At 42.9% G+C, this 15,671-nt stretch overlaps 1 protein-coding gene across 4 annotated transcripts in view; it reads right to left on the reverse strand.

Moving 5' to 3' along the window:
- Positions 1 to 15,671, reverse strand: part of nos1apa (nitric oxide synthase 1 (neuronal) adaptor protein a) — a 97,083-nt gene that overhangs the window by 19,190 nt on the left and 62,222 nt on the right. For all 4 annotated transcript variants that reach the window (XM_030372636.1, XM_030372635.1, XM_030372638.1 and 1 more), the window contains exons 7-8: positions 15,416 to 15,630; positions 5,948 to 6,109 (exon numbers count right to left, since the gene is read on the reverse strand). In XM_030372636.1, the coding sequence (XP_030228496.1) occupies positions 5,948 to 6,109; positions 15,416 to 15,630 (377 nt within the window). The remainder of the gene's footprint in view (positions 1 to 5,947; positions 6,110 to 15,415; positions 15,631 to 15,671) is intronic.

The raw sequence follows: 15,671 nt of genomic DNA on the forward strand, positions 1-15,671 counted from the left end.
ACAGAAATATAGTTAATTCTAATAGTTCTGTCTTTTCTTCTTTTACACTATATTTGATACAGGGGCCTTTTTGTGGTCGAGCCTTAAATTAAATAAATAGAAAGCCACCAAATCAGCTTACATTCGACGAAGCCTTCTCTCGAAGCTCGTCACTTATCCACCTCTCGTTTTTGTTTTCCGCAGCATTACCGCCAAATGAGCAGGAGGCCGTGGGTTACGGCCCGATGCTTTTTGGCTGGAAGGAGTGAAGCTTCTCGGGAAACCTGATTCTCCCTGTGGGGCGTTGTGACGGAGCACAGACACACACTATGATCAAAAAGTTGTTTTGCGGGCTCCCCGATGGCTCACCAGGTAGATCGCGTACCATTAAGGCTCAGTCCTGAAATCAGCGACCCGGGTTTGATTCCTGCCCGCGGTCCTTTGCTGCATGTCCTCCCATCTATCTCCCATACTTTTCTATCTATCTCACTCTATTATAAAGCATAACAAATGGCAGTGTCAGGGCCTATAGGACTCACCCAGGTTTACATTTACGGCTCCCTCACACGGGAACAAGCTTCACATTGATTTTAGATGAAGGAATTTACGTCATTTGAATTAGACAAAAAGGAAGGAGGAACTTTTATGCTATAGAACTATGTTCTTATCTTCCAGTTCCTGTTATGTGTTATGTATAACCATTTGAAATTTGTATGCTTCGGCCTTGGCCAGGTCTCTCTCGCAAAATTGTTGCATCTGCATGAGACGTTTAAGAAAACCTGGTTAAAGAAAAGTTGGATTCGGGCGACCTCATGCTTTATAAATGAGATAGGACATTCTCACTACACCAGTCTGAACTGTACACAGTGTCTGTGAAGATAACGCTTAAACCAGCTCATGTAGATAAAAACACATCTGCTCGGCCACCAGTACCTGGTCGAGGCCAATACTAAGTGTGGTTGTTTTTTAAGTAAAGTATCAGTTTGATTGCTGCAGAGGAGCGAAAAAAATACATAGATAAGGAGAAATGTTTGTGACAGTTCTCTATGGAAAGCACTGGAATGTGAGGGAGGCTGTCTTAAGCAAGGTCATGGTTGGACAGTTTATACAATATTGAAACATTCACAATGCTACGTTCCCTCGAGATCGTCTCGGCGGTTCTATATTAAAGAAATGCAGGCTCAGCAACACCTCAGCCTAGAAAACATTCCCAACAAAAGTTGCCTCTGTCCAACTGTCAGAATGTCAACAGCCACCATCTCTATAAGTGGGGTAGGAGGAGGGACCGTGTGACAGAACACTAGGCAGCTTCAGGTCAGCAGACACAGCCCTGTCAGACACAGTCACAATGGATTAAATAGGAGGGTTGATACAAATGTGCCACAGCACTGTTGCCTGATGTTGATATATATGGTAGAACAAGCTTGGATGTAGTAGGCACCATTAAAGGCTATGAAACAATATGGAGAAATTACACCAAAAGTGTGAAGTGAGCTAAGAATGGCCATGATGGACGGCAATGCACCAGCAAGAAACAAACCCTTTCCATTTGTAAATCACCTCTAGCATAAAAATAATGAATCTTCTCCCAAAATATTTCTAACTCTCTGTTCTCATTGTTCATTTATTGTCTCTTTATTCAATAACTGTCTGGCCTTAACGATTAGAACTTAAATAAATCCATAGATACCTATATACATGTTCATCAGAGAGTAGAGACATATCTATGGAAGTAAATCTGTGCAATCGGATTTTGAAAATAAAAAGCCATACAATTCTATGCACTGAATATTTATGCATTGAAATAACGTGTCTGGATTTTTTGCCTCTGAATATAACTCTTTACATTTCTCAACAAATCATTTTCACCTTTATTTTTTTTAACGTTAAAAAACTCAAAATCAAATATTCAACGTTTAAAATAAAAATCAACTTAAATAATTTCAACGTCCCCAAATTCAACAAGCCAAAGTCACTTTCAAAATTGAATGTATGAAATTCAATGTTAACATCCGGGGACCCAAGGAAGAGCAATCCATCCTAGATGCTAGAACTCGGTCAAGCAAGAAGAATGGGAACAAGAGCGTCACTCGCTGGTTCTTCCTTTCTTGACACAAACGTTAATTCTAAACATCATTTTACACAGTAGCCTATAATAGGGAATGCTCCAAGGTAAATCAACGTCATTGAACACTGACTGTAGCTTTTTATGGGGAGAGAATCAACGGTGGTGGACCTTAGCCTACGCTGTATCGGTCTGTAAAATGCTAATCAAATAAAATACAATTTATTTATTAAGCACATTTAATATCAAGGTGAGGGGGGGGGGGGGGGAGATTATGTTTATTTTTTGTTATAATGCACACCGTTGTTTTTCTTTTTACTGCAGTATGAAATAAACAATGAACGAATAATGCCTGAATCATGTGAAGTGTGTGTGTGATTGCAGTGACTTGGCTGAATTTACATGCAGGTTAAGGGTAATTGTACTGGGTTAAGGAGCCCAATTTATTAGGGCACCAATTTGGGTGCCCTAATTACACCTACGTTTGGTGTGATGCTGGGGCATTCTGAAGCCCGCTGCCCACTGTGGAACGAGCGCAGAGCCGACGGTATTTGGCAACTGAAGCGCCAGCAGCTTGTAGTTCCAGTTGAAGCACGGCGTGCCTCGGGAAGAAGCGCCCGACAGCCACCTGCTTTTAATTTGTCATCCTCATATCTGTATCATGTCACTCGGTGCGGAATAGTGTTGGCTCCATGCTTGACCGCGATCTAGCATCTAGGATCGATTGCTCTTCCTTGGGTCCCCCGATGTTAATGGTGAATTTCACACATTGAATTTTGCAGCTGACTTTGGCATGTTGAATTTGGGGACGTTGAAAATATTTAAGTTGAAATTTTTAACGTTGAAAAATAAAGGTGAAAATGATTTATTGAAAATTGTAAGAGTTAAATTCAGAGGCAAAAAATTCAGATAATAGTGCTTGGAATTCAATGGCTTTTTATTTTCAAAATCCGATGGCACAGATTTACTTCCATACATATCGTACACATAGATTTGGTGATTTTAATTTTAGTGTTTGTAGGTCAACCTAGTATAGAAAACATACAAATGTGTCACTTATAATATCTATAATTAGTATTTATAGATTTCCCCTCATACTTACTGCAAAGCTCTCTTCCACCACATTTAAAAAGGCAATTATGTAATAAACTGCAATAGCATATATTAAACAGCCATTTAGCTTCAGACTGCACAGCCACTATAAAAAGATATCCACCACTCAATAATGCCAATTGCAATCCGTAACAATGCCAAAAAGCCACACAACAAATCTGAGACTTCAGTATACGCGCACATTATTTACTGGTAGTTGTTATTTGAATCTGCATGACAAAATCTTGCATATTCTATATGGATTTTTCATGACAACACGTATTGGGAATTTATTGAGGCACCATAAAATTTGTCAGTTTTCTGTAAGTCTCCACACACACACGCACACACACACACACGTTGATTAACTAGATATCCAGCATTGAAACTCACAAGCTTTTGTCCAAGTTTCCTGTATGCCTTCTCACACACACACACACACACACACACACACACACACACACACACACACACACACACACACACACACACACACACACACACACACACACACACACACAATACTGTATTTTCATTGATGCCCTGTAATATTTTTTTGCTGATGACATACCCCACCCTCCGTCATGCGGGCCTGCACTAGCCCATACCAGAGCTGTTACCAGGAGAGTTGCCAGCTCTTGTATCAGTAGGGAGCAGGGAAGATTGTGTACTGTGACTCAACAGATTGAGGTGTCCTTCCTCCCCGCCCCCCCCCCCTCCCTCCCATAGGATTACTGGAATCACTCACTCACACTTTAAACATCAGGGCTCTTTGAAGTACCACACACACACACACACACACACACACACACACACACACACACACACACACACACACACACACACACACACACACACACACACACACACACACACACACACACACCATAATTTCCTTCTCTCCTCCGAGTTCTGTTTTTTAAAACAGGAACAGGGAAAATTCCCCCTTCACAGATAATGGTGTGTGTCAGTGTGCGTGTGTGTGTGTGTGTGTGTGTCTGTGTTCAACCTATTGTTCATGTGCGAGATTGAGTGTGTAAAAAATGCTAATTGTAAATGTGAGTTGGCTTATGGAAGCAAGTGGGGGATAAAGAGGTGTGACAGAGAGCCAGAGAAAGAGAGAGAGAAACAAACGTCCATTATATCCTCCGATAGTCACCATTTTCTTTTTTATAGCTGTTTCTGTAGTAAACAAACATACACTGACTTATCCATTCCTTTAGCCTACAACCACAAACTAAACACATATTGTTTCCTTTTTCACAGTGTATCTGAGTATTACTTTTCTCTTCTTTCCAACCTTCCCTGCTGGCAGAAGCATCCCCTTTATATTCGAACGCATGTCAAAAGGAAACAATGCCTGCATGTTTCCGCAAAATGTGAAACTGCTGAATCTTTTCCAACTATCATCGAAAGATGCCTATTATTGATAAAACATTCATGACCATGGACAACTGCCGCCATAGAATCAATCCTCATATACCACAAAACATTTCAAACCTAAACCAGCCATTTGTTTTCAATATATTATATGCTGCATATTTAGTAAATAAACTATAATAAAAATAGCAATTCTACTATGTAGGCGACGTGTAACCTCGTTGGCAGCATAAATGTCCCAAACCACCTCCAATTAGTTTTAGGAAAGATCTGGCAGCAGCCCTACATTGGCAGCTTGGCTCCGAACAAAACATCCTCAGCCAATCAGCCAACCCCAGCCAGTGATTTGTAGATTTAGTAGATGATGATGACCTGGGAATGCCGTTTTGGACATTTACAACATTCTACAATGGATTAATTGCTATAGTAATATCCTTGCTGCATTGGAATTATTTGAATGCAAGTCGTTTTATCTTCAATTAAAATCCGCTAATGGTGTTTACTTTGAAAATACGGCACTCGCGATCCAACATGCTGAAACTCATCCAATCGGCTGCCGAGAACGGTTGATTCACGGGACCCGTAAACGCACATTGCCGACGGCAGACTTCCAAGACCTAATGAGCGGGAAGGGAATACGGTCTGGCTGTGCGCGGTTGGCTTGTTGTGTACACAGCTTGATAATGACGGCAGTACATCTGGTATAGCCAACCGCTTTCCCAGGCGAAGCACTCTGAGATGTCACCAGCCTCTCCAACCGCTTCGTCAACCGACGATGGTCCGCCCCCTTCAAAATCTAGTAACCGCAGCAACCCCGCAGGTTTGCGCAGCATCAACGAGATTTACAATAATTCAGTCGGTTATCATTATCTACTAATTTTCCATCTTAATCAGCAAAGACTTTGAGCTGATTGGAGACTGCAGTGTTAGCTGTAAGTGGCGAAGAGAGTGGGTGGATGCAAGACGATTAAGCGATTCAACTTTGCTGCAATCCTTGATTGGTATCGCCTGTGCGCATGCTTTAAATGGATTAAAGTCTCTGCATACAAGATTAATCAAATTAGCAGGTAGAAAACAAGAACATGTAATCCTTTGGAAACGGAGGAAAGAGATATTCTTGGAGTAGCAAAATATAGTTTTTAAAGCAGGATAAGGATGACAGCAATAGCGATAGACAGCAAAACATTTTCGCAAGAATGTATTGCTATATTTTATTAGCAGGTTGTACATGTTTACGTACATGTACATTTATGTGATCAAAACATGTTTGTCCAGTCAGCAAACTTTGTTTTTTTTGTGGAACATAGGAAGTTGGAACTGCCAATTCAAACCAAAAAAAAAAATGGTTTGAATAGAATAGAATTGTACCTTGAGTATCGTTGACATGAACGCATTTGTGTACGCAACGAAAATGTGGAGAGAGCGTCCTACCTGCGCTACGGCCACCTGCGTCTGCTGCTGCTGCTGCGCCAGCTGCTGCTGGAGAAGCTGGATCTGGTGGTGGATAGACAGGGGGGTGGTCGGCGACAGCGTGCCCGCCTCCGGGAGCAGCATCCTTGGGCTGGCCATCAGCAGAGAGCCCTCCTCTGGAGACTGTCACAGGGGGGGGGGGGGGGGGGGGGGGGGAGAAGACAAAGACACTTTAAGGGGGGATAGTGAGGACGGTGGGCGGGTCTTTCAGGTGAATGCCAAACAACGGTGGTCTTCAGCACGTTGCCATGGGGACCGGTTTTGTTTTCTTGACTTGCTTGTCAGAGACACACTGAAACTAAAAGCAAAAAACATCACTGCACTGACTACCAGGTGGGATTTTCAAATGTCTATATTTTTTTGTGTTGTGCTCTAAAAGTGTTTGCTGCCAAACTTCTCTCCATTCCTTCCTTCACTCATTTTGCTTCCTCTTGCCGTCCCTCCCTCGCTCTCTCCTCTTCCTCGGGGAGATGAGCGGAACGTGGCAGTGGTACACAATAGAATACAGAGGGAGTGGGAAGTGAGTCTTGACAGCTGTCCAAATAAAATAAAAAAAAAGGGAATGGAAAAGAGGAAAAAAATCCTGGTGCAGTGTCTTCCCCCCCGATGCCAAACGGAGCCAGTGGATATGAATGACCAAGAAGGGGGGGGGGGGGTTAGATAGAGAATAGGATAATAGAGAAGAGAGGGATTGACACAGGGAAAGACAAATGAATAAAAAGGGAGAGGTAGGGAAAAGGTGATTATGAAATGTACTAATGATTGCCTCATTTATTACACGAGCCTGCACCAGTTTTTGGTCTGCTACCGCAGAAACTTGTACTCGTCTCCTGAAACACGCTAAATCAGCAGTTGTCAAATGAAGGATCCACAAAGTTAATGCGAAGGAAAGTGTCTGGCACACGACATGAACCGCTAGATAATGATTCCGCTACAGGGCAAAACTCAAAGAAAAGGTAGTGCCACCTCTGCATCACTACAATGGTTTAATGGTCTGGTCAAAGACACAGCGCTTCACTGGAGATATGAATACAATGATATATGGACATTAAGCTCCTACTTTCATGCTATAAAAACATAATGAACATTCAATGAATGGGTTCGACACCTGCTTCATTACCTTCTGAAAAATAGCAGAATCTAAAATAAGGTGCTTTCTTTGCTACACACAAGTCTGCACGCACACACAAACTATCTGATGGTGGTCTTTTCTTTGGAATAGGAGCAAAAAAACACACACACACACACACAAACACACACAGGTAAGGGCAGTAAAGGAGTCACAGCCTGTCTTGGTTGAAGCTTGTGTGAATGAGAAGGGCTTAACAGAGAGCCATTAGCTCCAGGCAGTGAGTAGCCAGGCAAGAGTCACCGCCAGCCAGCTAGTCAGGGTGAGGTGTACGAGAGTGGACTGACCAAAAAGGTAATGTTTGTCATTGAGACAGAGAGAGAGGACGAGGAGACTGTGAAAGGAAGGCGAGGGAGAAAATGAGGACCAATCGATTCCCTTACTTTTACGATAATGTTCATAAATAAGAGTAAGAAAGGGATGCTTCAAGACTAAGTGGACAAGGGCCCTGCACGCCAAACATAAAAAGCATAGAAGCCACTCTTCTTTAGTCCTCCTTTCTCAAGACTCAGCAATGGAAGCTTTTGACAAAAGCAGTTTTTGCATTTTATTCAATTGGAGAAATAAGAATTTGTCTAGATTTCCTATGTTTGCAAGTGAGGATGCCAGCTAGGCTGCCAGTATACAGCTGCAACTCAATAGTAGCAGCTAAGTATTCATTAGCATATATCTAATAATTTGTAAACTAATAACAATGACCATCTCATATAAATATGTTGGCATATATTTAGCCATAAGACTTGGCGGAGTAATGGAAATCAAAAGTAAACCAAAGAAAAGAGAACAATGAAATAGCAAATATCTGGCTTATTGTTGTGTACCGTTGCACGTGCACACATAAGTAAATCAAACAAAAGTAAAACAAAGTCCTGGAATGGAAGTTAGTTAAGATTTTTCTAACTAGCTCAAAGGCTCCAAATTGAATATCCGTTTCTATGAAATCCCCTTGCGACTTTTGCTGACTGAATCAAAAACAAAACAACAACACAAACCACCACAGCAATATTTAACACTCATTTCTGTTATTTCCCAATATGCCCGCCGTTCGGAAGTTGAGAGGAGGAAGCGGTTTGGAATATTCAAAGTGGGGGAGATGCTGGCCGCAATTGGGCACAAGTTGATCTGTTTATTTTTCCCTTTGAACAGAGAGACTGGAGATGAAGGGAGGCAACTGTTGTCATGGTGCCGATTTGCAGCTTCATGCTGACAGTGCTTCAGGGTGATTAGATGTAAACAGACGCACACATGTCTGATTTGGGACGGATTAGCAATAGAAAGTTTACGCATGACTGCGTGGGAAAAAACAATCAGATTCTCATGTCAGAATATTAATGTTCACAAAGCTTAACTATCAACATATTCAAATAAGAATAATGCATACATGTTGTTGTGTGGACAGACGTCATTGGATGGATGGTAAATATTCCATCAATCCAGCCAACTCTACTGAGATTGAATGGGAATAGAACAGATCTAGAGAACAAATAGATAGTTAAAGAAAGGGACATCAATGCCAGGTTTTATTTATGAAGAGGGGGAGAGAAAGAGAGAGAAGGAGAGAGAGAGAGAGAGAGAGAGAGAGAGAGAGAGAGAGAGAGAGAGAGAGAGAGAGAGAGAGAGAGAGAGAGAGAGAGAGAGAGAGAAGGAACTGCTCCAGCTTTATGACATGGTTATATAATTCTAACTCGACTATATGGACACACTGTCTTTAATATATAGTATATATTAAATATATATATGCGAGAGAGACAGAGAGCAAAACCAAAACCATATTGAAATCAGGTCGACCTGGAGGTTGGGGTGAGAATGAGAGGATTGTCAAGACGAGCAGAGAAAGATAAACGAGGCAGGGTAAAAGAGATGTGATTACATTTTCCGCTCTCACCATCTTTCATTCAGATCAGAACAGACCAGCAGAATCACATTACCACAGAATCACACACGTACACTATATCTCGCACAAACACCCACGCACACAATTTTATGCACGGATCCCCCAACATGACACACACGCACACACACGAGAATATAAGCCGTACAAAAGGTCCAGTGGAAAGGACGGGCTTCCCTCACTGATCCCAGCATCAGTATTCTTCTCGTCACCCGCTGTGGCAGATTAACAGCTCCATCATGGTGCCTGCAAGACCCTCTACCCATCCCAGTCACCGTCATAAACGCCTCAGCTGACCATAAAGGTACTGTCTATGCCCACCTCGCAAGTAGCCATTACATGTCCCTCATTTGGCCATCAATTTGGCTCCCTCTTTCATTCAATAGATTGGCTGTTGTTTTGATCCACCATATCTTTTTGATTGCACACCACGCCCTGCTTGTCCCAAGCCACAGACACACACACTGAGCATGGCTTTGTGGCTTTGTGGCTTTGTGTGTGTGTGTGTGTGTGTGTGTGTGTGTGTGTGTGTGTGTGTGTGGGTGTGTGTGTGTGTGTGTGTGTGTGTGTGTGTGTGTGTGTGTGTGTGCCTCTTCCCTCTAAACAAACAGGTTTAATAATTCTCATTCTTATCAGGTTGAGCATAACTGAAATGCAAAAGAAAATTGCTAATCAACAGTGAAATTAACACACTTTTGGTGCTAGGTCACTATGCATTGTAAATGTTATAAAAAGTTTTCCATCAAAATATTTGTTCACGTGTGATTTGTGCCTGTGAGTGTTTTGGTGTGTGTGTTTGTGTGTGTGTGTGTGTGTGTGTGTGTGTGTGTGTGATAGAGAAAGAGAAAGACAAAAATAATAGAAAGAGACATAGGGAAAGATAAAGACAGAGAGAGTGTGGTAGAGAGCGAAAGAGATAGAGAAAGCGGAAGAGCAAGAGAAAGAGATGGAGAGTGAGGGAGCGGCAGAAAGGGTTTGTATGCGTTTCAGCGGTAAGATTATTTTACTACTGTTAAAACAATCAGTAGGTTTGTTTATGGTACATGTGTACACATTGGGATCTGTGGGATTCTAGGGATGTGTGTGTGTATGGGTGATTACGTGTGTGTGCGCGAGAGAGAATACTTGAGAAAAATGCAGTTTATTATCCATCTGTTTTCAGAGGGTCCGCCATGCGACCACCCCTATAATAATAACAAAATTGTTTTTATATAGCGCCGTTCAGGATACTCAAGGTCGCTCCACAAGAGTAGGGGATCTGCTGTCGCAGCCTTAGACCCCAGATTAAATGGAGACATTAAAGTGGTGGTCGGACATGGAAGTTGGCGACTTTCAGGGCTTTTAAATGTATCCCCCAGAGCTTTTCCCTTAATCAGATGGCCAACCGTACCACACCTCCAACCCAACTACACCCAAAGCAATTATTAAATACAAACAGAGCAACGTGACAGGGCAAAGTGTGTGTGTGTGTGTGTGTGTGTGTGTGTGTGTGTGTGTGTGTGTGTGTGTGTGTGTGTGTGTGTGTGTGTGTGTGTGTGTGTTAGTGTGTGTGTGTGTGTGTGTGTGCATACAGGAAACTACGAAAAAAGCTTGTGAGCGTCAACGCTGGATCTCTGGTAAATCAACTTGTGTGTGTGTGTGTGTGTGTGTGTGTGTGTGTGTGTGTGTGTGTGTGTGTGTGTGTGTGTGTGTGTGTGTGTGTGTGTGTGTGTGTGTGTATGTGTGGTAAGGTCATGTTTGTAAAGCACCCATGAGATTTGTAGCCCTCCAGACTGTTTACACACAGTCAGACAGTGCAGACATCAGAGGGCCGGAACAGGCAGGAGGCCAACAGCTTCTTGCACTGCTCACTGTACTCCGGCACTCAGCGAGATCTCTCTCTCTCACACACACACACACACAGGCACGCACGCACACATACATTTTTTAAAAAGAAAGAGGACTTGTGGTGCCTTTCATTTGAATTGTTTTCGGAGAACAATTGCCTTGACTAAATGACTAAATCAACAGGTTGGTTCTGGGACATGTATCTTTAATGTTGTTGCTTGTCTGTCGTTGACCATCAACTTACCTTAACAAGTTGTAAACACAAGGCAAGAGTAACTCGTCAGTATTGCAATCCCCCCCCCGCCTTATCCTCTGAAAACCTATAAATAATGATGGGCTGCCCCAGCTTTGACCTACAGAGACACCTAAATAAATTCACTCAGTAAATAGTTCTACACATTTCCACCCAAACAACTTCCACACTGGCTGAATTTAATGTTTCCTCTATTCGAATGCAGGACCATTTTTGTGTCTGCGTGTGTGTGCGTGTAGGAAGTCTAACAAGAGTTGACAAGGAGAATAACGTGCAACATTTATGCTTTCCATTCACACTTTCCCTGTATCTTTAGTTTTATCCGCAAATAGAAGACTCTGATTAACAAATAAACACGCACGCAAACACAGTTATTAATCCACTGCAGTACGCTGATTCAGAAAGACCTGTCACCATCAACAACGTGATATCATTCTAAGTAATACAAAGCCAATTAACAGTTTCTCCCTTTGGTTACGATCTGTCATAAGTTATTTAATTAAATATAATTAATTATAGCTCTGTATGGGCGTCATCTTCCGTAACATCCTCAGTCGCCGATGTCAACGAAGCTGTTTTTAAAGTTTAGGATACATACAGACTTCAAACAAATATGATGCTAGTTCACCTCAAACCAACACCCATGCGCTAGCACACACACACATGCACACACAGACACAAGCCCACCACTCCCCCTACCTCTCGGGGGTTGGTGCAGTGACCTGACTAAAGAGGTCAAAGAAGGGAGATGGTTGTTTCAGTGATTTCACATCTTGCTGACATCTTAACAAGGGCCATGTTGAAAGGCTGAGTAACTTACAATTGAATAAGGGCCCCAAGGACTGCTAAATATTAATCTCAGTTCCTTAATATCTGCATAGAGTTCTGTTGATCACAAAAACTATTCCAATAACTGCTTTCTCTCATCTTAATAACATTGCTTAAATCAGAACAGTGTTATCCATGGTGGATGAAGAGATGCTCAATGAGCATAATTCATTTCTGTAATCTAATCCAGACAATATGAATGTGTGGATGATCAACACATTCATATTGTCTGGAGTAGATTACGGTAATGAATTATTCTCTTGTTTACCCAACACCACTACGAAAAGCCTCCAAGCTTGTCATAACACCTCGTCCAGACTCCACATTTTCTGGAAATAGAAAATGTGATGCACTATTTCTCCTCTCTCCACTGGCTTCCAATTAACGCTGGCTCAGATTTCAAGGGGCTGATCTTACTTAGTAAATCCTACATGGAGAAGCATCTTCCAACCTGAAGGACCTTATTACTCCCTAATGTCCTTCCCAGCCCCTCTGTACTTCAGGAGCCAGCCTCCTAGTCAGTCGTGCGCACTATATGTGGGAAAGCCTGGCAGTTGTAATCAGGGTAGCTGACTGAAGATAAATTCAAATCCAAACCTAAAATCGATCTCTTTACACTCTCGGCGGGCTCATAGCGGTGTTCCTCAGCGACTCATTATAGCTAAATCGAAATGCGCTAGCCCAACTCTGCTGCTGATAGACCTTCTAGATCAGAGATTTCCTACAAGCTTCGTGTCCACCCCATTTTAGCATAATGCTGTCTCTGTTTGAGTGTGTTGCTTGGATCATGACTGGATGCTTGGGTACTTGCTTTCCCACCAGCCAGCACTGCATGGACACAAATTCAAATGTTCTAAGAATTTGAATGGACAAAAACTGTTTTGCTTGTTATGCTACCATTATATCTCTATAGTGGAAGGATTCCCAACTCTACTTTCCTCCTGCAGGTTTATCCATTGATTATTATGGGACTTTTTCCATAAGCTCTATGGGGGGCTAGGATTGAATGATACCATAACATGTGGCCTGTGAGACGGTTGAAGTGATTAAGGGCTAGACAAATAAAATTTAGAGGATTTCAATAATTTACCAAAACATGTATTTACAACCAAATTTTACCTCTCTGGATTATAGGCGAGCAATGCATAAGTAATAGTAATGTTATTATTTCACTATTGCTATGGCCATGGGGTCTGCATGTATGCACAGATGTCAGAAAACACACAAACCAAGTGTGTGTGTGTGTGTGTGTCATGTTTGTCATGTGTGTCATGTGTGTGAGTAACACAGGGGCACCACAAGGCGGTTTAAGGTTCAGGAGTAACACTGATCCAGGGATCAGACTGCAGGAATAGGGTGGGCCCACTGTAATTGGTCTGGGAGCTGTTCCAACGGACTGCAGAGCGGTATCAAATCTCTCACACTATTTTTAGACACCGGGTTCATGACATACATACACAAAGATGCACGCAGCACGAACAACAGATACACACCCATGGATACTTTGCTGTGTGTAGTTGTCTGCTGGTGCCATTGGAGCGCTGAGAGACAGAACACACACACACACACACACACACACACACACACACACACACACACACACACACACACACACACACACACACACACACACACACACACACACACACTCCTGTTCGGAATTGCAAAGATATGAAGATATGTTGTTGTATTTGTAGGCAGATTGCCACAGATACATTTAATAAGCCATCATCAGAAACCAACATGAAGCCTTACAGCCTCATCAGCCTGCAGGTATCAGCTCACTTTGTGATCCTAATGAAGGGGATGGTGGTGATGCATTGGGTTTCAATTTAGATTCCATTCCACTTTAGCACCATTTCCTGCTCCACTTTAATCAAGACTTTCTAATTCAAGTTTATTGAAACAATGGAGATGAAAATACAACTTTGGGCCCTATCTTGCATCCGGTGCAATTTACTTTCTCACTGGCACATGTGTCGTTGCTAGTTTGCAACTGGCGCAGAGCGTTCTTTTCCCTCCTGCACCACGCATCTGTAAATTACGGAATGATCTTGCGCCCCAAGGGGCGTTTCGGGCGAAAGGAGGAGGCGTGTTCTGGCGCAAACGTTCTCTGGTGCTATTTTGCAGTTTCAAAAATCACTTGCGCCACAAGCCAGGAAATACCTGGTTTAAAGTCAGTGGCGCGTTGTTCAGATGCTATTTTAAGGGCGCATGCATAATGTTGCTTGTGCAGCTCGCGCATACACTTTGCTTCTCTCATCTACCTAGCCACACTTTTATTTGGGAAATTATTTGGGAAAGAACAGCTGATGCAGCGGTAATAAGTTGTACTTTTAAATCAATGCATCAGCAAACACCGTACAGCAAACACATATTTTCTTGACACAGACATCGTGCACGTGCCCATAGCTATTAGGATTGATGAGGGTTTGATCGTGAGAAAACATTGCTCTACCGCGAGTGAGTGTTAAAAAGGATGAATGAATGCGGGCGCGCGTGTGTGCGTCCACCTGTTTAATCACATGCAAACTAAACACGTAACGCATAATACGGTCCCTGGCACTGTATATTAACGGGGGGACGCATGCATATTAGGAACACAAGTCGATAACGTTAATGCATACAATACTGATTACAAACGATGATTATAATGTATTGTGTACATCATTAAATAGAACCACAGTTACCTCATATCATATGTGTGTTAAGTTAAGGAGTCAGTATTTCTGAAGTTGTGGAAGAAAACCTTATTCCATGTGTGAATTAAGCCATATGATTTGGCCATAAACTGAGCCATTTTAAGTTTGAAATTCATGTGCATCTGTCTCATCGGAGACTGCAAACACGCTGTCAAAATATCAACTGGTAAGATTAAAATGCGCTCATGGCCCTTAAAGGGAATGGGAGCTGGCATTCTCATTGATTTATGGCACGTTACGCCCAAACCACACCTACAGGTAATTAGGCTACTTCAGACCAACCCTTTTTAGAATTGCGCCGGGCGCAAGAGTCATTTTTGCGCCGGTTAACTAGCGACATCGCCATAGAGCCGCCCACAAAGCTACTCACTTAGCTGTTCACCGAGGATCCATTCAGATTAGGTGGCAATAAAGTCAAAGAATCATCTAAATTGGCTTAACAAAGTCCGGAAATGACCAGTTGTTGTGTCTCCCCGCTCTCATCTAGCCACAAATCATCTGCTTGGCTGAGGCAGAGCCAGGGCAGCTTGTCATGCAAACAGCTACACTATTTAATGTGACCAGGGGGGCTAAGCACCCCAGCACGGCAGAAGCCCGTTCAGTTTACAAATGTACAGAGTACAAAAAAGAGAGGGAAACGCTGTTTATTCCTTAATTGCGATTAATCATGTTCTCACCCCCACACACACACACACACACACACACACACACACACACACACACACACACACACACACACACACACACACACACACACACACACACACACACACACACACACACACAGAGGAGAGCTTACCTTGGTGTCTGTGGGGCTGTGCTCGCTGGTCTTAGATGTGGCGTCCAGATCCGTGACTCCGCGGTTACTGTTGCTGAACTCGTCCACGGTGCTGTCGGCCGCCGCCACCGGGACGTCCTCTTCCTCCGCGTCGATGTCCGTTTCCTCGGCGGCGGCCGTCGTCGTCACGGCAACCGCCACGTCTGCCGCCTGCTCCAAGGCGTTCAGTTTTCCAGCTGGACCGAAAAGAGTACACACACACACGGGTGGATGAGCA

This window comes from Gadus morhua, chromosome 12 (genome assembly GCF_902167405.1).
Source record: "Gadus morhua chromosome 12, gadMor3.0, whole genome shotgun sequence".
NCBI lineage: Eukaryota > Metazoa > Chordata > Actinopteri > Gadiformes > Gadidae > Gadus > Gadus morhua.